The sequence below is a fragment of the Talpa occidentalis genome, unplaced genomic scaffold (genome assembly GCF_014898055.3).
Source record: "Talpa occidentalis isolate TD23 unplaced genomic scaffold, MPIMG_talOcc4v2.1 talOcc4.17, whole genome shotgun sequence".
NCBI classification, from domain to species: Eukaryota; Metazoa; Chordata; class Mammalia; order Eulipotyphla; family Talpidae; genus Talpa; species Talpa occidentalis.
Genome location: NW_023601754.1, coordinates 42,848,793 through 42,873,339, shown reverse-complemented (window position 1 = coordinate 42,873,339; position 24,547 = coordinate 42,848,793). Strand labels below are relative to the sequence as shown.

At 54.3% G+C, this 24,547-nt stretch overlaps 2 protein-coding genes across 5 annotated transcripts; one reads left to right on the top strand and one right to left on the bottom strand.

Moving 5' to 3' along the window:
- Positions 1–921: 921 nt before the first annotated feature.
- On the bottom strand, positions 922–6,531 carry ZNF526 (zinc finger protein 526). Of its 3 annotated transcripts, XM_037516674.2 has the most exons (3): positions 6,455–6,531; positions 5,420–5,604; positions 923–4,430 (listed from the first exon to the last, which is right to left on the bottom strand). In XM_037516674.2, the coding sequence occupies exon 3, from the start codon at positions 4,410–4,412 to the stop codon at positions 2,397–2,399; it is 2,016 nt and encodes a 671-aa protein (XP_037372571.1). In that variant the 5' UTR covers positions 4,413–4,430; positions 5,420–5,604; positions 6,455–6,531; the 3' UTR covers positions 923–2,396. The 3 variants fall into 3 exon arrangements, with proteins under 3 accessions (XP_037372572.1, XP_037372571.1, XP_037372570.1); XM_037516675.2 differs by lacking the exon at positions 5,420–5,604 and having other exon boundaries at positions 922–4,430; XM_037516673.2 differs by lacking the exon at positions 6,455–6,531 and having other exon boundaries at positions 5,420–6,383.
- A 2,240-nt stretch (positions 6,532–8,771) lies between these two features.
- On the top strand, positions 8,772–23,661 carry DEDD2 (death effector domain containing 2). 2 transcript variants are annotated; one of them, XM_054697215.1, is made up of 5 exons: positions 8,772–8,886; positions 9,573–9,868; positions 11,293–11,415; positions 15,191–15,331; positions 23,262–23,661. In XM_054697215.1, exons 2-5 carry the CDS (start codon positions 9,607–9,609, stop codon positions 23,651–23,653), a joined length of 918 nt encoding a protein of 305 aa, XP_054553190.1. In that variant the 5' UTR covers positions 8,772–8,886; positions 9,573–9,606; the 3' UTR covers positions 23,654–23,661. The 2 variants fall into 2 exon arrangements, with proteins under 2 accessions (XP_054553190.1, XP_037372569.1); XM_037516672.2 differs by having other exon boundaries at positions 9,502–9,868.
- Positions 23,662–24,547: the final 886 nt, after the last annotated feature.

The window sequence follows — 24,547 nt, the reverse complement described above, 5'->3', positions numbered from 1 at the left end:
TGTCCCGGAATCCAGCAGACATCTGTTTCCACTTACAGAGGGAGGCCCTGTCACCCCAGGTGATGCTGAGAGCACCAGAGAAGTCAAGGCCATAGTGCCTATGGCAGCACCAGACTTCAACAAAGGACTGTCTCACACTCTGAGCTGTCTGCTACTTCAGGGTCCAGAGGACACAGGATGAGACAGTGACTCAGATCAAAACAGCCTGGGTGTAGATTCTTAGAGGGCCTGGGTTCCCACCCGTGCAGAGGCTGTCCTGGAATCCCAGCAGATGCCCAAAGCTCCATTTCTCTGTTAGGTGGCAGCGCACACTACATGGCCCACCTCTCAGGGATGCTGGGGAGCAAGAGAGCATGGCTTTTTTCCTTCACTGTGAAAACATGCCGGGGCCAGATGGGGGGGTCCGTGGGTGGAAGGAAAGGGTTCTCTGCTCAGTGCCAACTGTAGGTGAGTGCAGAAGGCTCCAGAAGTGGAAGGGGGCCATGAGCAACTGACATTCCCCTCACTGGAATCTACCAGTGCCCCAGAGGGGCCTTCTGGCATCTGGGCTCTGCAATCAGTAAGGCCGGCCCCAGGGGCATCATTACCTCCCTGGCCCGCCCTACTGAGCAACAGGCAATGTAGCCTCATTCCAAAGACTAGCCTCATTCCTAAGACGTGCACACAGCAAGCAGACTGGGCGAGGGGCAGATCCTGGCCTCTGGGGGACCCCTTCCTCCCCTTGCTCACATCGGGAATGTGCCAGGTGCCCCTCACTGTCCTCCCACCTCCATGGTCTCCGCCCAGCTCTGGCCCTGTTCTCTCCCTCTCCAGCCTTTCCCTCACCCCATCCTAGCCCCCACTTAGGACCCTCCCTTCTCCCTTCCCATATTTAGGCCTCCTTCCTCCTCTGCTTTATCACCCACCCTCCCGCCCAGACAGCTCAGAGCTGCAGCTGCCTCCTGCCTGCACCTTGCTCTGCACAGGCCTGGGAAGCATCTGCCCCACTGACCTCCCATAAATCACCGGCTTCTGCTTTGAGAGGAAGGTATTGTCATCCCAGATAACCTTTAAAGAGTTTGGGGAGTCCTTCCTGCTCCCAAGAACTTTGATCTTTTGAGGCCCCATCAATCCCCAACGGCTCTGTAACACCCGCTCACTTTTCCTCCACTTAATCAAGCCCTGAGCCACCAGCCCTGCGTGGGTTCCAGGTCACGATCAATCAGTGGCACTGGTCCCAGACGCGGCCTGAAGGAACCAACTGGGTTCAAACCTCAGCACCCCCTCCGCCTAGCTGCAAGACCTCGGGCGAGTCTGGCCCTGTTTTCTCATCTGTACGACAGAGAATATACTGAGATCACCTCCCAGGCCCATAGGATCACAGTACACAACGCTTACTGCAGTGCCTGCCACAGCTAGGCAGTCCAGTGTCCACTGTACTGGGGCTGTGAATAACTGGACAGTATCCAAACATACCAAGAACTCACCCTCCTTGCATTGCTGCCTGTTGGAATGTTCTCTTCCATTGTCACTAGCAGATTTCTGTTTTTCAAGGGCTACCTCTAGGAGGCCTCCGACTCCAGATCTGCCACCATGGAGGTCGGTCTGCTGCTCTGGCCTCTCACTGTCCCCGCCCATCCCCACCACAGCCTAAGGAACCTGGGGCTGAGAGCTGTCTGTCCCCCAGAAGTAGGGTAGAGGCCCGACTCATCTTTGGCTCTTGGTATCACCCAGCACAGAGGGTGGCCTCAGGACACCCAGGCCAAATGAATGAAGACACACTTGGAGAAGCAAGGCCATCTGTACTTGTGTTCCTCCCATCACCCCGCACGCCTGCTGGGGGCACAGCCCATGTCTGACTTATTCCTGGGTCTCCAGCATCACCCAGTCTGCAGTTGAGCACCTCAATACCTATAGATTTCCTTCCACATCGCCAAAAACGAGCTTAAGGAGCCCCAGAGAAGTCCAGTGGCTTTCTCCCACCAGGTGGAGTGAGGTCCTAGGTGCCTGGTGTCCAGGGATGGCTAGGGCTGAGAGGACAAGCAGAGGACCAGAAATAGGTGACCGTGCCCAGCTCCAACCTGGCACATGCTCAGGGCTCAGAAAAGGTTACCTGATGTTGCCCGGCACCCGGGTGCTGCTGAGCAAAGGGCTTGGCAAACTTCCCTGGGTAGTGTGGCGGGTGACTTGGGACAGATCAGCTCGCATCTCAGAGCTTCAGTTTTCTTTCAGGCAGAAAAAGGTGACAAGAGAAAGCTGGCGGGGTTGTTCTGAGGAGTCGGTGGGGAAGAGGCCAGGGTGGATCCTGGCACATAAGTGGACGCCAGAGTGGCTTGCCAGGGGGTGAGCCCCTTGCCCCCCAAAGGGAACCACAATGGCCATGGCAACCAAACTTTTATTGCTCTTCTTCAGCTGTGTCACATGAAGGCTGCATCCAACTGCAGCAGCCCGCTGGCCTCAGTGGCCCCCAGGGCAGCCTGGCACAGCTGCAGTGTGTCCTCAAGGGCCAGCGGCTGGGAGGTCTCAATGATGGCAATGGTCTCCCCTAGCTCGGTGCACATGATAGTCTGCTGCGGCTCAGGGGGCGGGGGTGGGGCGGGGGGCGGTGAGCGGGGTGGCTGTGTTGTCGCAGTCCGGGCTCGAGCATGGACCCGCTGATGCAGCCGCAGGCCCGCCATGGCACGGAACCAGCGGCCACAGGTCCCACAAGAGTAGGCGCTCTTGTTGTAGAGACCAGTGATGGGCAGGCGGGGTGCCCGGGCGAAGGCCACAGGCCGCAGGTGCAGCCTCCGGTGCTGCTGCAGGTTGGAGCTCTGCGTGAAGCGCTTGCCACAGTCCAGGCACTGGTAGGGCCGCACGCCTGTGTGGGTCAGCTGGTGGCGGCTGAGGTTGGCTAAAGACGCAAAGGTCTTGCCACAAGAGTGGCACTGGAAGGGCCTCTCACCTGTGTGCGTCCGCAGGTGGTTGTGTACGTGGACCAGCTTCTTGAAGCCCCTGCCACACACCCCGCAGCGGTGCCGCCGCTCAGGGGGACCATGTACTGCACGTCGGTGCCGGGACAGTCGGGAAGCTGAGGAGAAGGACTTGGAGCACTGTGGGCAGGGCAGCTGGACAGGTGGGGCGGGTGGTGGGGGCGGAGGCGGGGGCGTGGGCTCAGCGGGAGCTGGGGAGGCCACTGCTGCCGCTGCAGGGGGTGCCCCGCTCTTGCCCGCGTGCGTGCGCCGGTGGTACAGGAACTTGGTCATGTTGCTGAAGGTCTTGCCGCAGCGGCAGCGATGTAGCGGATTGGCGGTGTGGGCCCGGCGGTGGGCCACCAGCGTGAGTTCTGTGCCAAAGCCGCGGCCACAGTCCACACAGAGGTACCGGGCTTCGCCGCGATGCAGCCGCAGGTGCTGCTCCAGGGAGGCTGCTTTCTTGAAGACCTTGGAGCAGGTGGTACACTCGTGGGTGCCACCCACGTGGGCCCGTCCGTGAGCCAGCAGCCGATTGGCGGAACTGAAGCTGCGCTGGCACTGGCTGCAGTGGAAGGGGTGGGTTGCTGATGCTGGGCCACGAGATGCCCGCCGGTGTCGTCGGCGTGCCCCTGTTGAGGTCCTGTGTTGGGGACAATCCCCACAGCTATGGGTGCGGCCGGCTGTGGACTTGTCGCCTCCCACGGCCTCATCACCCGCCTCCGCTGCTGCCTCCTCTTCTTCTGTCTCCTCGTCATCTTCGTCGTCCTCATCTTCCTCTTCCTCCTCTAGCCCATTGCGCTCTTCTTTCTCCAGGGAGTCGAAGTGGGTGCCCTGATGCTCCAAGAACTCCTCAGGGGTGGCGCAGAGAGTAGAGCACTCGGGACACTCGTAGGGCTCCATCTTGACTTCAGGTGGAGCAGGGGGCGGAGGCGGAGGCACGCTAGGAGGCAGCGGGGGCGGTTCTGGTGGCCCTGCCGTGGTGGCAGAAAGGTGCTGAGCCTGGCGATGAGCGACCCACAGCTCTGGTGAGGGGAACAGCTCCTGGCAGTCCCCACACTGGTACTGGATCTGGCTGGCGGACTCCCGGAGGTGGGCGTCCTGGTGGGCCAGGAGCTCACCAGGGGAGAGGATGAGCTGGCTGCACTCACAGCACTGGAAGGGCCCGTCCTGGATGCCACCTGGCACTATCTCTGGGCCGGTGTCCTGGGGGCCCAGCGCTTCTTCCTCTGTGGCCGTGGGTGCATGCTGCTCCTGGTGCGAGAGGACTTCCTCCAGAGTGTTGTAGAGGTTGCCACACTCTGAGCACATGAACTGGTGGTGCTGGAAGAAGAGGGATGAGGCCAGGGCCTCCCCAGGCATCATCTCGGTCACCTCTGCTGACATCTCTGTCATCTGCCCTAACACCGGTGTTGATGCCTCTGTGGTCCCTGGTGACATTTGTGTTGGCATGTCAGCCACCTCAGCCACCACCTCTGTCATTGTCTGGGAGGGCAGTCCCTAGAGAAAAAAGGGCCAGGCTGATGAGACCGTAAGAACCCAAAAGGAGGGGAGGTGTCTCAGGAGTCCCTGTGCCTATCCCATCACTCACTAGCTACTGTCAACCAGCAAGTCTCGGTCCAGTGTTTATACCTCAGTCCTTGGTGAGTCCCCAATTTCGAATGTGACACATGCCTCCTGCTGGCACCTGGGCTTCTGCAGGACAGACAAACTAAGAAGAGCTCCCCGTTTGGCCTCTGATGCTGCCTTCCTTCCCCAGAGGGCCAGACATAACCTTTCTATGAGCATAACGTGATTTCGGGTCTCACGGCCTCTGCCTGTACAGCATTTTCTTCTACATAGACACACAGAGCTGCAGCAAAGCAGAGGAGCTTGAATCTGAGCTCCACTTCTTACTTCCTCTCTCTGAGACTGTTTTCTCATCTGTGAATTGAGGCTAAAAGTAGTTCTGGCCATGGAGACTCTGGGGCTTGATAAAGACTAGATATGACAATTACCTGAAGTTCTCCAGAAATGTTGCTTTTAGATCCTAAGCCTTTGATGCTGTTATTCCTTCTGCTAAGAAAGCTCTCTCCTCTTCTTGCCTAGCAAATGCCTACCCAGCATCCTTTGCTAAGCTTTTTCTGACACCCTCTATATCCTTAGGGTGGTGGCCACTTCCTCCCTCCCTGGGGTTCCTATGGTCTCCGGTGTCACCTTCATCACTGCAAATATCATGAGCCATGGAGTCTCTGGGCCCCTCAATGGACTGAGTTTTCTGGCAGAGGGTCTGACTGATTCATTGTAGTGGCTGCTGTCACCAACAAAATCACAGACCAGGCACAGAGATTTCCACTTTTGAACTTCCCTCTGTGGGCCCCATTTCCAGTTCCACATTTCCAGTTCAACCCAACCCAGGACCCTTCACACAGCAAGGGCACAGAGTACCTTCAGCAGTTGACTGCCTCCCCAGAAAACCTAGGAGCTAATTCTTGGACTCCAACCCCTACCTTCTCCACTTCTTCTTTAACTCAGCTGTTAGTGCCCAAGGGTAGGAGGAGTTCAGCTTACAGCCTTGCACACAAAAGTTGTTCATGTCAAGCTCCCACAAGGCAGGGATTTTAGTTTGTTCATCGCAGATGCATTCCCACTGCCAAGAACACTTCTGAGCACACGGGAGGCCCTCCGTAGATACCTAGGGAATGAAGAGTGGTCCCTCCAGGAAATGAGGCCTGAGTTTCACCCTTTCTTGTGTACACTCCACCTCTCCCACCAGATTAACTCTCCCATTAGACCCTGAATTCCCACAATAAAAGTCCAGCACAGAGTCCTGCTTTCAACTGGTGCCCAATAAATACTCCTTGAGTAAATGATTTACTAAAAGTCCAGGGGCTAAACTTGCCTTAACTCCTTATTTCTATTCCCTAAGTTTAGAGCTGCCAAGCAACAGCCAGGATCTTCCTGGCAGTAGTGAACCATGGAGTGGCCTGAGAGTTCAAGTTTATGCTGTGTACTGTCTCATTCCAGAGAACTCCCCCTAGGGCGAGGCCCCAGGCCTGGTGGAAGGGCTTACACAAAATGGGCACACAGTAAATATCCCTCGAGAAGGTCGTGCAAGAGACCTGTAGTGTCTCCTTCCCCATCTTGGACTGTGAACGCTTGGGGGCGGGAGAGGGACTTTTTATACAGTAGATAAATAGTTCTTCCAGGAAAGAACCCACCAGAGGCCTGTGAGTTTAACTTTCCCGCTACACCTCCCCCTTTCTCCGACCGGACGGATAAACTCCTCAGCCTCTCGCGCGCTCCCGGCAAGGGGTGTGCGTGCGTGTGCGGAGGGGCAGCGAGCCCAAGCACAGGGTCCTCCATCCCTCAGGGCGCGATCAATGCTCAGGGGCACCTAGGGAGAAGCGCTCTGTGCACTCCGCACCGCTCCCGCCCTGGCGCAGGCCCCAAGCTCTCCGACTCCCGCGGACCCCTTCGTTCTCCCTCCGCCCTCTCCGCACGCCCAATGCTCTCTTCCCCCGCCCGCCCCGCGGCGCCCTCACCAGTCTCTCTTGCCTGCTGCAGCCCCCGCCGCTCTTGACACGGACCCTCTGCTCCAGGCGTGCGGGACCCCTCACTATCCACGCCTCCCATTGGGCGGCACCCTTACCCGTGACGACCAATCAGCGCCGGCGGCGGAGGGCACGCGCCTTTGCGCCTGCGTGTTGACGGTCAGGCGGGGCTCGGCGAGTTTCTCCACGCACACATTTGTGCCCTGTGGGCGGGGCTCGGGACTCAAAAAGGCGCCTGCGCAGTTCTCCTGTTCCCCGCCGAGAGTCGGAAAGTAGGGGCAAGTGGGCATTCCTGGAACACGAGGACTAGCGCGGGGACTGGGCCCTGGGAGATCTTGACAGAGGTGTCATTTCATAGCCGAAGAGAGCATATTTTAGAGCTAGGAGCCACTTGGGATATTTCCCTTCCCGGGCCTCGGTTTTACTCCTGTGTGAAATGGACTTAATTCACATCCACCTAAAAGGCTGTTCGAATGAAATCTCACATGTAAAAGCGCTCAACACAGTGTTACAGGGCATGGAGAGGGGCACCCCAGACCCCACAAACCTGCCTTCTCTGAACAGGTTCTGCCATCCGCCGCATCAACACAAAACATGAGACTTTAATAAAAAGGAACTTTAATGCAATTAGTAAACAATACAGGAAAGACAAAGAATACAGTTTCTAAATCAAGCACCCAAAGTTACCCATCCCCTCGTGGGTAAAAGTCCATCCAAATGGGATTGGCCCAGAGCAAGGCCCAAAGCCTGCCACAAGTCTCAAGCATCTTCTAGTGGGACCCCACAGAAAAGGATTGGAAACAACCAGACAAGTCTGGAAGGAAAAGAGCAAAATCAAGACAAAAACTGCCATTGTCACCTCCCCACGGGTCTCTCACCCACATCTGTGTCAACCAGTCCACGACCAACAGGCAAGCGCAGTTTCTTCATGTGCCTCCTCCAGGTCTCCTTGTGGCTCTCCATCCTGTTTCCTTCCTTCCTCAGTCTCCTCTGCAGCTTCTTCTCTCTCTGCTCAGCTCCACCCTCCCTTTGGTGGGGCAGGAAACCTGGAACCTACCCCTTTCCTGGGGACCACCCTGTTTTACAATAGGACCTGTTACATTGTGGGTGCTCACTCTAACCCAGCTGATAGGGACATGGTTCTTCCCAGTTTGTAGAATTGTTTTCCCTTTCCTCCCTGTCTTTCATTGACTTAATGATGTTCACTTACTTATTGGGCGCCTACTGTGTGTCCGGTCCAGGACTGGGTTTCAGTTGGTGACAATTGTCCTCTGTTTCCTGTTGGGGAAATGGGCCCAGACAGAGGGAGGGCCTCTTCTGAGGGCACTGCTGCAGCCCAAGCAGAGTTGGTGCTGAGCCAGTGCCAAGCAGGAACCTGGTCTCCTGCCTCCCAAGGGGAGATAAATCCAAGGATGGAAACCGGTCGGGTCGGGGAGGGGAACTGTCTAGTGGCATGTGCATGCCCTGACCTTGAATCACATAAGTGTGGGGGCGGAGTGGACACCATGCCAGAGGTCCTGAGAAGAGGATGCTCAGGCACCACAGCCTAGAAACCAACTCTCCTTGTGAAAATCCACTTTTTCCAGCGTGAAACTCATAGGTGCAGATTCAAAAGGGCATTGGGGGGCTTCCTGATCTTGGAAGACAGATTGGGAGGGATTATGGGGGTGACACTTGGAGACTGGGTGTATGTGCACATGTATGTCTGTAATGGGGAGGATTATGATAGATACCATCAGGAATTGCACAATTGGCATAAAAGGGTCTATTGCAATCAGGAAGGAAATATCAAGTTCCAACTTGAGGTGGGGACTCCTGGTTTTCATCAGGGTAGGTAACTTATAGGGAGTTTCTTCTGGATGGGGGGATTTCCAGTTGGGATGTAGATTCCTGGTTGCCATTAGGAGTAAGGGGCAATTGAATAGAGGGGCGCCCAAGTCCCGACTATAAGGGGCCAGGAGGCTTCTGGGAGCCGGTAAGGTTGTGCTTGTGGTCCCATGCCATGGGCAGCTGGGGGCGGTGGTAACGTGGGCGTTTAGGTCGTGATTAGAAGAGGTTGTACTCTATGAAATGAATAGTTCCATCAGGATGTGACGTGGGGCAACAGGCGGCTTGAGTCACCGTCGGGCAGAATCAACCTGGCGACCGGGTACCAGGCCCTGCCCAGGCGCGGCGCCACACGCGCTCTGCGCAGGCGCAGGAAAGGCGGGCCTCGACGCGGGGTTGGGGGTGGGGCCGGGCGGGGCGGGGCTTGGAGGTCTCTCTCTGCGCTTGCGCCGAAGGGGCGTGGCGGTCGCACCTGCGCGAGTTGGGAGGAGGAGGAGGGGCGAGGTGACGCAGGCGTAATAATAGAGAAGGTGCCAGAAAGATCCAAAACAAGTGGCTGCGGCCGTCGCCCAGGAGTCCTCGGACGCCGAAATCCGGTAAGGACCCAGAGAGGCCTAAAGGCGCTTGGTGGCGGGGGGACGGGCCCTCCGGGGCGCTGGGGAGATGGCGGTGCCGCCCTTACGGAGCGAGGGGGTCGGGTTCGGACGGTACCACCTGTGTAGAGCGAAAGGGCTTGGCCGGTCCCACTTGTAGGGGGCAGAGGGTCACTTTCTGGCGGTACCACCTCCCCGGGGCTGTGGGGCTGTGATCGAGCAGTACCACTGGGCAGAGAGCCAAGGGGCACGTCCGGGCAGCGCTACCCGGAGTCAAAGGGCAGTTGGCAGGGCGCCCCGGGATGGGCCCCTGGGCTTGCTCGGACCGAATCGGCGGGTCGGGTCGCGAGGCTGGCTGGTAACTTGCCACCTGGGGAGGGGCTTTCGCGCTCTGCCGGCCCGGCTGGTCCGCGGACGAGCGGGGTCTGGCGTCTCGACTTGTTACTAGGGGACCTCGGGCGATACCATTCCCTTCCGGGGAAAGGGGGGACCCTGTGGGGTTGGCTTGTGAGAGGGACCGGGCCGGGCGGGCCAGGGCCGGGGAGGCGCACTGGCGGGGGTGAAGTCCGGGTCCCCGCGTCGCTGACCACTGTCCCTTCCCTGCTGTGTGGGTTCTAGGCCCTGGTTCTGAGCTTGTTCCGCCCCCCTCCCCCGGGTATGGCGCTGTCCGGGCCGACCCCGGCCCCAAGCTGGGAGGAGGATGAGTGCCTGGACTACTACGGGATGCTGTCGCTTCACCGTATGTTCGAGGTGGTGGGCGGGCAGCTGACTGAGTGTGAACTGGAGCTGCTGGCCTTCCTGCTGGACGAGGCTCCCGGCGCCCCCGGCGGCCTGGGTGGCGCCCGCAGCGGCCTGGAATTACTGCTGGAGCTGGAGCGCCGTGGGCAGTGCGACGAGAGCAACCTGCGGCTGCTGGGGCAACTCCTGCGCGTCCTAGCCCGCCACGATTTGCTACCGCACCTGGCGCGCAAGCGGCGCCGGCCAGGTATGGTGGAGGGGAGGGTGACCGACTTCCGGGAGGAAGAGGGCCTGGCTCCCACTCCGGCCCCTCCCCCCATGGTGCCCGGAGCCGACTGTGCCTCATCAGACAACCTCTGTCCCTTCCCACTCCCCGCTCCTCCCAGAGTATCAATGAGAAAGACAAGTGGGAGCAGGCATGGCTTTGGGAGGGGTGAACTTGTGACAGCTGGCCACATGAATAATGATGGGGGTAGCCACGGTTTATGGAGGGCTTATTGCATGTCAGGCACAGCGGTAAGCCCTTCACATGAACTATCACCTGATCGCCTCCCAGTAATCTCAAGAGGAAGTCCTTTTTCTGTCCTCACTGAAAGGGGAAATCAGCAGGCTCAGAAGTTAAGCTACTTGCCTACACATAAGAACTGAATCCTGTGTGCTGGGCCCAGGCCTTACCAGGTGATGGCAATGACAGGGTATTTATTCCATGACGCTTGTTATGGAGAGTAATCTGTAAAACAGATAAATAGCTTATTTTTAGATATGGTTATAAAAAGATTAAAACTAAGTAATGGAACGGGGAGAGAGAGAGAGACCCCTTTAGATTAGGTAACCAATTGAAACCTTTCTGAGGAGGTAATATTTGAACTGAGTCAGCCCTGCTCCGGGACATAGATCGCAGAGAAAATTACAGGCAGAAGAAAGGCCTGGGGCAGGAATGAGTTTGGCTCCTTCAGCAGCAGGGTGGCTGGAGTAAAGGGGACCCCAGCAAGGGCAGAGAGGTAGGCGAGAAGCCACATCACACGTGCCTGCAGATAATACAGTTTGAAGTGTGGGAGCCAGGTTTCAAACCCAGCTGGTTTGTCTCCAGACTTGCTGCCCTTAGTCCTTGTGTGGAAGTACTCCTGGAGGATGGCAGTCCTGAGAAGGTGAGGAGCTGGGAGTGTTGCCTGCGCAGGCACCCCAGAGTGCCTAGGCCTTGAGCTTTCCAGCACTTGGCTGGGTTACTGGAGATGGAGTGGCTATTCTGGGGAACAGGCTTATGCCCTTGCCCTGCCCAAGTAAGCCCATGGGAAGGGCAGGAAAAGGGCAGCACTAGGGAAGAAGTGGTGGTGGCATTTTGGAAAAATATGTCCTGGAAGAGAAGATTTGGGGAACTTACAGAAAGGTCTGCTTACTCCTTGGGGGCTCAGGGATTGCCGGGGGCAGTTGATGGGCAGCATTACAGGGATCCCGGCCATGACGGCACTTACAGAATAAACCCTTGACAGTTGAATTGCTGGAGATGGGTTGTGGGGGCCCACTGAGCACCTGCTGGGCAGGAGTATTTGAGAGGGAGTGGGTATCTGGGCTCGACCTTGGGCACCTGGGGGGGGCAGTTGTTTTTCTTGGGGGATTGAGGGCTGCACCTGAGAGGAACCAGGGAATGTGAATACCTTTATTCCCCTGCAGTGTCACCAGAACGCTATAGCTATGGCACCTCCAGCTCTTCTGCAAAGAGAACAGAGGGCAGCTGCCGTCGCCGCCGCCAGTCAAGCAGTTCTTCAAATGCTCAGCAGGGTCAGTGGGAGACAGGTGAGCCCAGCTGGGTGCACATGAGGGCAGTGCTTGTCTCTTCCTTCTGAATACTGATGGGCCTTCCCTACCCTGGCCCATCAAAGAAGGGATCATTCTTTTTTGTTTTTGCTTTGTGGGTGTCTGTGTATTTATTGTTACTACACAAGTAAGTGTCCAGAAGCAACATACAGATTTGTTTCTTGTGGTTATATGCTTTCTCTAAATGGCATCACATTATGGGTTTATACTTCACATGAATAGGTTTTTGCTGGGTATGTTTCTGTGTTTCTGGTTTTAATCATGTTGAGTGTCTTTGAGTTCTTTAATTTTCATGTTGAGTAATATATCCAGTCTCCTTTCATTATTCAAACATAATTTCAAGTATATGGAGAAGTACAAGTTTAGCACAACAGTATTAAACTGTTCAAATCTCCCACCTAGATTCAGTAACTTTAACATTTTGCCACTTAATTTTTTTATTTGTTTATGCATATAAGGCCAGAGGTGTGGGGGATGAGAGAATTCACCAGAGACAGCGTGGGGAGCAGAACAGGCGGACTGACTGAAATACACTGCAAAGGGGAGCAGTGGGCGAGACAGGAGAGGGCCACTGCACCATGTGGAGCAGCTCCCTGGCCAGGGATCGAATTCCTGCTGCAGTGGCTGCTGATAGCATCGTAGTGCTGACTTAACCCCTTGCATCACCAGGGAGGCCCCTTGCCACTTAATATTTTTGTATATATGTAATTCTGTATTTTTTTTTTTTTAAATATTTATTTGTTTGTTTGCTTATACATACAAGCACTGGGTACAGTCAGAAGCGCGGGAGGGTGAGAGAATTCACCAGAGCCAGAGAGGGGAGCAGAGCAGGCAGAAGGACCGAAGTACACTGCTGAGGGGAGCAGCGGGCAGCAGGAGAGGTCTGCGCACCATGTGGGACCCTCCTCCGGTGGCTGGGGAGCAGCCGGGGATCGAACCGGTGCTGCAGAGGTTGCGGCCAGCTTCGCAACACAGCGCTCAACCGCTGCGCCACCGGGGGGGCCCAGTAATTCTGGATTTTTTGTGGAACTCTTTGAATGTAAATGATAGGCACCAAGACACTTTGCTTCTAAATCACAGGCCTCTCCTGAGAATAAGGAGGTTCTCCTACACTGGGGTCATTGTCTTGCCTGCAAAATTCTAATCGTCTGATAGCCTAATGGTCTGTTTTCAAATCTCCCCAAGATTGTGTCCACTCAGGATCTACTCAAATGTGAGTTGCAGTGTATTGAGCTTTTATCCATGACTTTGAGGTATTGACCTTTCCAGTCTACTGGTTCTGTAGACTATCCAGATTGTTTCTGGTCTATCTGATTATTTACTGATGATTATTTAACTGATGATCTGATTATTTACTGATGATCTGATTATTTACTGATGATATGATTATTTACTATCTGATTATTTAACTTGCCCCTCTGACCTGTATGTTTCCTATGAAGTGGACCTACATCTGGAGACTTGGTTAGATTCAGGCTGCACGTTTGTGGGAGCCTTGCTCCTTGGTTGACACTGTGTGCGCTCCATGTTGGGGCCTATTGGGAGGTGTGAGGTCCTGCTTTCCTGTTGTGAAGGGGTATGTCTGCAATATTCGCCTGTTGTAAAGGAATGTTTTTTGTCCCTTTATGGTTAATAAACAATCTATGGAATAACACATTAGCACGCCCTGTTCCCCATCAGCATCCCCAGTGGGCCTGGCATCCATTGGTGATCCTGCTTGAATCAATTATTACAGTGGCATTTATAAAATAGCAAGCTTCTGAAAATTTTCTACTTATATTAGCATCTTTTTTTTTTAAAGATTTATTTATTTATGCATACAAGAGCTGGGGTGCAGGCCAAAGGTGGTACAGGCAGGGTGAGAGGATTCACCAGAGACAGAGTGGGGAACAGAACAGGCAGTGAATCCTCTTACCCTCCTGCATATCTGGCCTGTACCCCGATTCTTGTATAAATAAATAAATAACTCTTTAAAAAAAAAGTTCTTGTTGGGGCCTCCCTGGTGGCGCAAGGTGCAAGTCTCAGTGTTATCAAGCTGTCAGCAGCCACTGCAGCATGAGTTTGATCCCCAGCTAGGGAGCTGACCCACATGGTACAGCAGACCTCTCCTGTCTTGCCCGGTGCTTCCCTCAGCAGTGTATTTCAGTGGTTCCGCCTATTCTGCTCCCCACTCTGTCTCTGGTGAATCCTTCACCACCCCTCCTCTGGCCTACCCCTGTTCTTGTATGCATAAATAAATAAAAATAAATCTTAAAAAAAAGTTCTTTTTAGTATTATGAATTCAAAATTGCAAGGATTTTTTTTTTCCTCTTCCACTGAAAATCCTGATTTTTTTTTTTTTTTAAGATTTTTATTTATTTATGCAAGAACTGGGGTACAGATCAGAGGCACAGAAGGGTGAGAGAATTCAGCAGAGCCAGAGCGGGGAGCAGAACAGGCAGACAGACTGAAGACACTGCTGAGGGGAGCAGCGGGCGAGGCAGGAGAGGTCTGCCATGCCATGTGGGTTTCTCCCTGGCCAGCCAGGAGTCGAACCTGTGCTGCAGAGGCTGCGGACAGCTTCACGGTGCGGCCCTCAACCCACAGTGCCACCGGGGATGCCCCGAAAATCCTGATTCTTAATAACACTGAGATATGGACTTACTGCTATAATATAGTAGTTTCAGCACAGTTCACTGCCACCACTGACTGTGTCTATTGAATGAAATGTAAGATTTATTTGTGGTGATTCTTGTCCTCTGAGTCTGTCCTACAGAGAATTTAGCCAGGGTGTTCTTCTAATTACTTGAAGTAATTTTTTTTTTTCACCTAGTGTTCATGTTACCAATTATATATAGAGTTAGGTTCACTTGTTTCTGTTTGTTTTTTTTTTTTTTTAAGATTTATTTATTGTTTATACAAGAACTGGGATACAGGTCAGAGGCATAGGAGGGTGAGAGGATTCACCAGAGACAGAGCAGGGAGCAGAACAAGCACTGCTGAGGGGAGCAGCAGGCAAGACAGGAGAGGCCTGCCGTGCCATGTGGAAATCTTCCTGGCTGGCCGGGAATTGAACCTGTGCTGCAGCAGCTGCGGATAGCTTCACAGTGGCGCTCAACCCACTACACCATCGAGGAGGCCCCCGTTTGTTTAATTTTATGGTTTCTTTTGTTTCCTTTTAATTTCTTTAATTTCTAAAACAATTACATGACTCAAAAATGAGAACTAAAGTATGTAAGTATTTATGGAAATATTATTTCTACTGTTCTCCCCACCCCAGTGAACAGGTAATTAATTTCATTCCTTTCCACCTTTTCCTTACAGTGTGTCATCTTGGAAAAGTAGCAAATATGTATATATTGTTATTTTCCCTTATTCGAAATGTGGCAATTTGTACACACTTATTTTGCACCTTGTTTTATTTCCACAATCAATGTTTTGTAAGTGACTCTATATACTTCTTCGTAGACATTTTCATTGTTTTCTAGTTTACAGGTTATAAACCGTAAACAATAGGTTATAAACTATAAGCAGTGCCCCAGTGGGTGTTGTCATGTTTGTCTCCTGGGGCAGGATTTTCTCTAGGGTCACACCTGGGTAAGTAAGGTGTGCTCCTCTGCCCTTTTAGATCATGCTAGGTAGGAGCCCCCTTAGGGACAGGCCCAGCCGAGGGGCTCACCCAGCATCTCATGGCACGAAGGCTAAGCTCAAGTTCTTCACAGGGCACCCACCTTAGTGTTTTGTTTGTCATCCTGGTCCATCTTTCTCTTCCCAGGTTCCCCACCCACCAAGCGGCAACGGCGGTGTCGGGGCCGGCCCAGTGGTGGCGCCAGACGGCGGCGTAGAGGGGCCCCAGCTGCCTCCCAGCAGCAGCAGGAACCGGCCAGGTCCCCATCAGAAGGCAAAGTGACCTGTGGTAGGTGTCTGTGGGCTCTGGGAAATGCCTTAACAGTGCCCATGGCAGGCTGCAGAGCCAGAGGGTGGAAGACACTGACACTCACCAGGGGTGTGGCATGCCTAGCGGGTAGGCTGTGCTCTCAGCCATCTGTACAACACAGTGGAATCCTTGTCCTGTCTGGTCTATTTCTCGCCCATTGTTGTCATGTGCCACCTCCTCCAGGAAGCCTTCCCTGACAACTTTTTTTTTTAAAGATTTATTTATTTATACAAGAGCTGGGGTACAGGCCAGGATCACGGGACGGTGAGAGGGTTCACCAGAGACACAGTGGGGAGCAGAACAGGCAGACGAACCGAAAGCACTGCTGAGGGGAGCAGCGGGCAAGGCAGGGGAGGTCTGCCACGCCATATGGGTATCTCCTTGGCTGGCCGGGAATCAAACCCACGCTGCAGAGGCTGTGGACAGCTTCACAAGTGCTCCATCTGCTGCACCACCGGGGAGGCCCCCTGACAACTTCTTGTCCCCAGTTTCGTTTCTTTACTCAGCAAACGTTTACAGGCGTTTACTTAGTCAAGAATGGTTATGTCTGTGTTGGTTGAATAATGCAGGGGTAAAAACAAGGATCTTGAGACAGGCTTCTTGAGTTAGATTCATATCATAGCCCTGGTAGTTAAGTTTTCTGATCTTGGGCAGGTGACCGAACTCCTGTGCCTCAGGTGAACGAACCCTCTGTGCCTCAGTTTCTATATCTATAAAATGAAGCTGGCACTGATACTTCCAATTAGGGTTGTTAAGAGAAAAAAATGAATGAACCCATGTAATACACTGGGAGCAACTGGCCTAGGGTCCATGCTACACATTTGTTACTGTATGGTGTGCTTGGGGAGAGTACCTGCCTTTGCGGAGGTAAACATCTAGTTAGGGAGACAGATGAGTGACAGTGAAACTTGACTTGGATAATAAGTGCTGCTAAGGGAGGTTAGAGAGCAGATGGAGAAACTGGGAAGGGCTGAGCAGTGGGCTTGGATGGGAGTTTGAATTTCATTCCATGCAGCAAGCGCTATCAACAGGTTGGAAGCAGGGGAGTGAGGTGATCTGATACCTGTTTTTAAAGGAACTCTTATCCATCAAGGAAATCAGTTAGTAGATGTGACTTGTAAGATGCTAGGAACTGCTTTGGGCATGTTACACGTGCTTAGTCACGTGTGTGTTGAGTAAATTAAAGTAGAAGTAGATAAATTATTGGCGAGGCTATGAAGTCCAATCCTGAGGAGAGGGCAGAGATCTGGTGGTGGAGCCATAGTAGAGGAGGTGAGGAGGTGGCCTACTAAGGAGATTATATGGACCATTTTGGACATCAGGCTCGCTAGACCTACAAACAGGTTGGGGGGCTCTGTTGTGGAAGCTTATGCTCAGACCTTGCCTTTGAGAAATTCTGCTGTCCCGGGGTGAGGACATAGGCATGGGTGGGGCACACATACCCTATATATACTCCTCTGGTACCTCCTTTGCTGGGTTGGGCAAACCTGGGACATAGAAGGAATCAGTGGTGAGGTGCTCATGCAGGGGAAGGTGGTGGAATTGCAGGCAAGAATATGGAGGTGGGGGTGGTTCTGCATTCCCCAGGAGACCTATGCCTGGGGGTGCTTCTTCCCACCATCTGCAGAAGCTTCTCTAGTCTACAAAGCACACAAGCTTGCCTCCCCTAGTGCTCGTTGCGGCCTTCTAGGCTGTTGGCGTCATATCCACTCTAGAGATGAGGCTGCACATACCTGTGCTGGGTGCTGCCAGCAGGAGCAGACCAAGAGAGCTGGCTCGTGTCCTTAGACAGCACGGGCTTGAGGGGGTGGCCGCGTGCCTGGGACTCTTCCCCAGGTCAGGTGGTAATTACTAGAACACCAGGCTGGCTGGGCAGGGAGGGAGTCACTGCCTTCCTAGGATGCAGCTGAGCTAAGGGTGGGATGGGTCTTATTGCCAGTAGAGTCTTCTGGTCTCTTCCCTGAGGGCAGGGCCATGGCAGGGAGGTGGTAAGCCTAGTGTGGGTGTGGCGAGGTCTGAAGAGGGATGGGTAACAGGTCTGACTGCTGACTCACCAGCAGGGTGGGGCTGGAGTGAGGCTGTCCCCAGGAGGACCTGGCTTTCCCCTCTGAAAGTGGGGGCGGATTGCCTTGAATGAGGCTTAATCCTAGGGCTGGAAGGAGACCCCCAGACCTGATCGAGGAAGAGGTTTGTCATTCTTGCCTCCTCCTCACCTCTGACAGCTGTGAGAATTGACTCTCGCTGACAGAACCAGACTAAAGTCCAAGTACCCAGAGTCTGAGGAGGGGGACCTGGGGATCCAGGTCCAGACTGCAACAAGGACCTTTGAGTTTCTATGTCCCTTTCAGTAGCACCCACCACCAGGGGTTGTGTTGAGGGTGCTACTAGCCTGGCCTTGACTTCTCCAGATAGCCATTGAGGTAGGGGTGACATCTCCCACTGTACAGACGAGGAAGCAGGCTGGGGAAGGGAAGTCACTAGTGAGTGACAGGAGCAGAGCTAGGCTGAACTCGATCTGAAACTTGGATCCCTTCATTTGCTTATTCCATGTGTATTTACAAAGCATTTTGCTGTGTGTGGGGCTTGCCCTTGTGGAGCTTGCGTTCTGGTGACAGGAGCAATCTAAGAGAGAGAAAAAGTTTAGATGTTAGACTAGAAGGTAGAGAGTGATGGAAATGCCATTTCAACCTGTTTGTAAGATTGGGTGGTAATCTAGGAAGGCCTCTCAGAGGAGAGGAAACAAGCCTGAGGATGACTGTGGAAGAATGTTCCAGATAGAGGGCCAGCAGGAGCCAAGGCTGAGTAGTGCCAGTGGTGGTGAAACTATGAGGAGGAAGGGGGCAGACTGGATGGGAAGGGGGACTGGGGTAAGAGAGGAGAGATGATGGGCCCAACCTTCAGTACCTGTGAGCCACAGACCAAGGCTGGACTTTTTTTTTTTTTTTTTTTTGAAAGTGATCAGAGGATTTGAATGACTGACAGGATGAGCTTTGCCCTTTCCACTCCTGTTTTCTGTGAAAAAGATGCAGAAGCAAATAGACAGGCATAATGAACCCTGGCTCCCCGCCACCTAGCTTCAGCAGTTGTCAAGTCGTGACTGATCGCGTTTCATCAACCATACTGTGTTAGAGTCATTTCCGGGGGTCCTGTTGTTCCATCTGTGGATTTTTTGCTCTCTTTAAAGACAAGAGTTCTTCAAAAAAAAAAAGAGATCACTCCAGAAAATTTAATTATTTCTTACCACCAAATAGCTAATCAATGGACAGATTTCCAGTGGTCTCAGAAATTTTGGTTCTCTTAAATCTCCCCTAATCTAGAGGATTCCCACACCATCTGTGTCTTGGAGTGTTTTCCATAGGCTGGGAGTTTTGGGTTGCATCCTGTGGTAGGGTTGTCTCCCTCTTGTTTGTGCTACTGAAAGTTGGTGGTTGTGTCTGGAGGGCCTTGGTCAGATTCCTAAGGTACCGTTTTCTTCCACGAGGCTGAGCAGGCCTTGGCTGCCTAGCTTTCTCTGTCTGGTCACTACCTCTTACTGCCTGAGTTTGATAGTTTAATAGAACTTTACATTTGGCATATGACTCTTGCTGCATCTTGGAGAAGAAACTGGATGTCTAGAGGAGGGTGGAGCTGGCTCTGGTGCGGCAGCTGAGGGCAGGGGTCTTTCCCTTTGAGCATGCTAACCTCTGCTCCCCACCATGTGCCATGGGAGCACAGGAACTCCTGGGGGAGAGCCCGAGCAGAGTTCTTCTCCGATCCCCAGCAGCATCCAGGCCAGGGACTGCCCCATGAGGCTGTTCATCTGCTCACCCGACCCAGGGCCTGTCCCTCCTACTTTCCCTGGTCCTCTACTGGAAGCTTCTCCCATTTCCCTGTGTCCCATTATGTCCCAGAATAGAGATGGAATAGGTATGCGGTTGGGGAACTAGGAGGTGCTGGGGTCCACCTGAGTGCAGGAAGCTAGGGTAGCTCTTCTTTTGAGGAAGGCACAGTCCACCTTCCACCCAGAGCCTGGGAGTATTTCCCTATAGCTTCCGGAATGGGGAGGGACCATGTACAAGTTCTTGGTGTTTGTGGCCAGAGGAAAGCGTGTAGCTGGCCCCCAGCCAGGTGACTATTCTGGATGCTCTTCCCGCCCCTCCCTGGCCATCACACCAGGGCTAGTCCACCCATATCTGCTCTTCCCTTCTGCACTGGCCACTTCGCTGTTTCTGATAGCTGCCCTGGGTCCTGTTCCTGACACTGGGCTGCTTCTGCAGAACAGCTGGAGTCAACCCAGCGCCCGAGATCACATCCTCCTGCTGCACTTGGAGGGTTTGCTATGTGCCAGGCAGCAGCCCTTCACCCGCATCCAGCCATGCTGTCTCCTCAGTCACTCTGCACAGCAGGTGCTAAGCTGAGCCTGGTTCTAAGGAGGTGGCCTCCACTGAGGTATGCGGGGTGGGGATGGGGGGGTGCCGTGGTCAACACCTGGTCCCGCCCCTCCAGTTGCCCCCTTGTGCCCCCCTCCTACACTGTGACCCACCCACACTGGCACTCAGTCCCCAAGTTCATTTTCTGCCTCTGGACTTTTTCACATACTCTTCTGTCTTCTGGGAATGGCATTCTTCCCTCTCTGTGTCTCAACCTACTTGTGTTCCTTCACTTGTCACTTCCAATGTCATGTCCTGGAGAGGTCCTCTGATCATTGCAATCTAAATGACAACTCATGCTCTATAATTTTCTCTCCTGGCCTTAGGGATGTCTTTTAATTATAGATTTATGTGTGTGGTGGTGAGAGGCAGCAAACAGGATAGGAGTAGTTAAGAGTTCAGCCTCTAGAGCCAGGTGTCTCAGTTGGTCATTCCAGCCCTGCCACTTCCTTGCTGTGTGGCCTTGGGCAGGTGACGCATGATCTGAGTCTCAGTTTCTCCATCTGCAAGCAGAATAACAGCACTGCCCCATTAGGTTTCAGGGACGATTAAGAGAGTCTGTGGAGGTGAGGTGTGTGCAACTTGCAGTAAATAGTCTGTGCGGGAGACTGCATGTGATACATGTGACTCAGGGCTGCGGAGGTGGCTCAGATCATGCTTGTCTTCCCTTCCCCTAGTAGGACCTCCCAATCCTCTCCTCCTGTGTACCACGCCAGAGGTCAGACTGTGGTCTGGTGAAAAGGTTCCTCAGTTGTAGAGGATGACACAAGGGCCAAGGTGGCAAGCACTCCCTAGCTGGCATCTTCTGGTCCCATTTTCAGTGGGGCATTTCTGGCACTCAGCAAATGTCTGTTGAGTGAAAGTGAATGGGGACACACAGGAGTCTGACCTGGCCCTATCCTCCTTCTAGAACCTCCCCATGCTGGGGGTGGACTCTGGATGGATAGACAGTTTATGCTGCAGGTCAGGTAACAACCTGTGCTGAGGAGACAGGGATCTGCGAGGGGGGTTACGTGAGAAGATGTGGGGTCCTGTGATCTCAGCCTTGGTGGGTGATGGAGGCATCTTGGGTAGGGGAGATGGACAGGTCATTTTGTGAGTAAGGCTTGTGCTGGAAAACTTCCCTTGTGACTGGAGGGCAGGGTAGGGGAGTGGAGTTGATGAGGGAGGGGCTCAGACTAGAGAGAACAAAGTTGGCTAGGGGCTATGGGGGTGGAGAGGTGCGTGTCAGAATCATGGTTCCTGTTTCTGGGTGTCTTCTGTGTCGTAGTAATCTGGGTCAAGTGCTTCATGAGTTGCCTTATTTGATCCTCATAATCCCACCATGCAGCAGGGACCTCTTGTTTGTTTATGTTTTTCAGGTGGGGAAACTGAGGCTCAGAGAGGTGAGGTCACATGCCCAAGGCCCCACAGCTAGAGAGTGGCAGAGCTGGGACTCGCCTCAAGGTCTGTCGGACTCCGCCACCTGGCTCTGTGCCTCTGCCACTGAGCACCCCGTGTGGCCTTGGACAGGTGCTGCTCCTCCCTGTCCCCTGCGCCCAGCCCCCGCTGATTGAGGGCATGGCCAGACACTCACAGCAGTCAAGGCTGGGGCCAAGGCTGGGCAGGGTGTGCTGGGCCTCGAGCAGAGAGGGTGAGGTTCCCCCTCAAGGCAGAAAAGGAAGGGTTTGGGGTTTGGGGTGGGAGGAGGAAGTGGTTGGTACGGAAAGGTTGCCTGGGGGAGCAGTGACCTGCCTTCTAATTTCTGCTCTGCTGTTGACACAGTCCGAAAGGTGAAGGGAGTCTGGGACATGCCACTTCCCCTCCCAGAGCTTCAGTTTCCTTATCTGGTGATGGGTTGCACATGGCTCCAACCCCATGGGGCAGATACTGTGAGAACCCCCCGGGGTTAACCATTTGGCACATCAGAGCTGTTGGTGGCTGCTGTGTTTGGAGCTGCAGTGCTAGCCACGTCCTTTCTAGCCATCGCTCTTTTCTGTCCTCTTAGTAGCCCTGGCCAGCAGGGATTGTCTCCTAATTTATGCAGAAATCCTGGCTCAGAGAGGTTGTGGCTTGACGCAGGTCACACAGCTAGTGCTTGAGACACAAGAATTGACTCCTGTGACCCAGTGCTGCTCTCTGTGGCCTGGGAGGCTCCATGACCTTTGCCAAGCACTGCCACTGCCTGGCTGTGCAACCCTGGGCAGGCCACTTCACTTCTCTTTACTGCCATTTCCTCATCTATAATTTAGGGGAGATAGCAGAGCCATTTATGGAGTAAATGAGTTTGTGAGAGAGTCTGGCTCATGGGGTGGCACCTCACAGATAGTCAGTGCTCTGTAGTGTTGGCTGCTGTAGTTATTTCAGCTCAGAGCTGATCCTCAGAGAGGAGGTTCTGTGAGTGGCCCAGTTTCACAGGTAGGGAGTCAGTAGTCACACAGGGAGACGATAGGCCCGAGGTCAGGTTTACAGGGATAGCCTCAGAAGTCATGCTTCCTGTCCCCTGTGCAGAGATGCCACCTCATGTGGGCGGATGAGGGCAGGCTTGTGAATGACAGACTCAGACTGGCTTAAGCAAAAAAGAGAATTAACTGTAGCTGAAAACTCAGGTGATCTGGGGCTCGCCACTGAACCCAGGAATGATTCTTCTACATCATCATCCCTGTATCAGCTTCTTTCTCTCCCTCTTGGTGGCAGAATGGCCCCCAGCAGCTATGGGTTTATCACCCACCTCTTAGCCTCTGTAGAAAGAGCACCTGCTTCCTGGTAGAGCCAGCCCTGTTCTCACCTGTGTCTGTGGGCCCTGCTGGCTTGGTCAGTTGGGGGTCTGACTGGGGGGTGGCCCCACATGAATTTCATTGTTTGAGGCCTAAAGGCTAGTCCATTCAAGTGGTTCTTTCACAAGTACATACTGAGCACCCACTGTGTACCACCAGGCTATTAATTGACCAAAGCAGACACAAATCCCTTCGGGGAGCTCACATTGGTGGGGGGAGACAGGCTGGTCCGCGGCAGTCAGCAAGACAGTAAGGGAGCATAGAGTGGGCTAGAAAGTGCAAGTGCCTTGGGGAGAGATGGTGCAGGGTATGGGGAACTTGGAATACTTTGGGCCAGGGAGGGCACTAGCCTCATTGGTGAGGGATATCTGAGCAGAAACCTGAAGGAAGAGAGGGAGCAAGTCTTGTGGAGTCTGAAGGAGGCAGGACCAGAGCCAGGCTAGGGGTGCCTAGAGGTGGGGGAGCAGCCAGGATGGGGGTGAGGATGGAGTGGGGCACATGAAGGGAAGAGGAAGAGGTCCCAGGTCAGGAGGTAACAGGGAAGCCATGTGTCACCCATACTTGGGTGTGGTTACCAGAGGGGAAGGATGTGGGGCAGGTGCATTGCAACCCAGGGTGGGGGTGGGAGACGGGGCGGAGCCTGTGGGAAGAGGCCCAAGGGAGGGGGCAGGGCAGCAGTCCCCCTGGACCCCCGTGCAGTGTGGGGTCTTGGCCCCTCCCTGATGTGTCCCTCCTTCTCCACAGATATCAGGCTCAGGGTGCGAGCAGAGTACTGCGAGCATGGGCCCGCTTTGGAGCAGGGTGTGGCTTCTCGTCGGCCCCAGGCACTGGCCCGGCAGCTGGATGTGTTTGGGCAGGCCACCGCGGTGCTGCGCTCCAGGGACCTGGGGTCTGTGGTATGCGACATCAAGTTCTCAGAGCTCTCCTATCTGGACGCCTTCTGGGGCGACTACCTGAGTGGCGCCCTGCTCCAGGCCCTGCGGGGTGTGTTCCTGACTGAGGCCCTGCGTGAGGCTGTGGGCCGGGAGGCTGTCCGCCTGCTGGTCAGTGTGGACGAGGCAGACTATGAGGCTGGTCGGCGCCGCCTGCTGCTGATGGAGGAAGAGGGGAGCCGGCGCTCGAGTGAGGCCTCCTGATCCTGGATGTGGCAGGACTGACCCCACCTCCTAGCCTCGGGGCCACCTTCTCCCTTCGGAGGACGAAGACCATTTCTGCCCCTTGAGGACTGTCACTCCAGCAGCTAAGAGGACTGTGCCAGAGCTCCAGGCCCCTGGACAGCCTGGCCCCTTGACAGCCCCTCCCACAGGATGTGGGCTCTGAGGCCTAAACCACTTCCAGCTGAGTTTCCTTCCCAACCTCCCCACCCCAAGGTGTGTTCCTTCAGCTTCAGGAGGCCAAGGGTCTTCCAGAGGCCTCCTGCACATCACATCCCTGACTCTGGCTGTGTGCATGCTTGCACACACCCCCATCTTTTTTCTGTCCCCACACACACACACACACATACACACACACATGCACACACGCACGTCACCCCCTCTGAAATCTCCCCACCTTCTGCCCTGGCCTGCTCCACATACTTCTTTGGCCTAAGGGCTTCTCTCTCAGGATCTCTGATTTTACTGCCCCCACTGGGGGGCATACCAATAGGCAATGGAGCCACACCAATAGGCAATGGAGCTGGGGTGCACAGGGGGCCTGCTCACCTTGCCCACACATCTCTGTAGCCATCCAGGCTCTGCCCAGCTTCCACACACAGATCTGGCTCTCTGCCACCTCCTACCCCCCAGAGCTCTGCACACGGAGTGTTACAACTGTGTTGCTGTAGCAGCAAACCAAGGCTTGCTGTTGCCAAGGGGCTCAGGACCAGAAACCAACTACCTTTTTGGAAAGGGAAGGCAAGGCCTTGGGGGTTGATGGGGAAGGCCTTTTACAAATGGCGCCAATAAAACTGCCCTGGAAGGGGCATTGGTGGGCATCAAGGCTCTGGAACTCTTTGTTTATATGCTGGCGGAAGGAGCAGATGAGAGCCT

Bases quoted from the DNA above. Each gene is read 5' to 3' on its own strand.
- ZNF526 (XM_037516675.2), bottom strand. From the start codon at position 4,412: ATGACAGAGGTGGTGGCTGAGGTGGCTGACATGCCAACACAAATGTCA.
- DEDD2 (XM_037516672.2), top strand. From the start codon at position 9,541: ATGGCGCTGTCCGGGCCGACCCCGGCCCCAAGCTGGGAGGAGGATGAG. The intron at 9,869-11,292 runs GTATGGTGGAGG...ATTCCCCTGCAG, and splicing joins GCGCAAGCGGCGCCGGCCAG to TGTCACCAGAACGCTATAGC. The intron at 15,332-23,261 runs GTAGGTGTCTGT...CCTTCTCCACAG, and splicing joins AGAAGGCAAAGTGACCTGTG to ATATCAGGCTCAGGGTGCGA.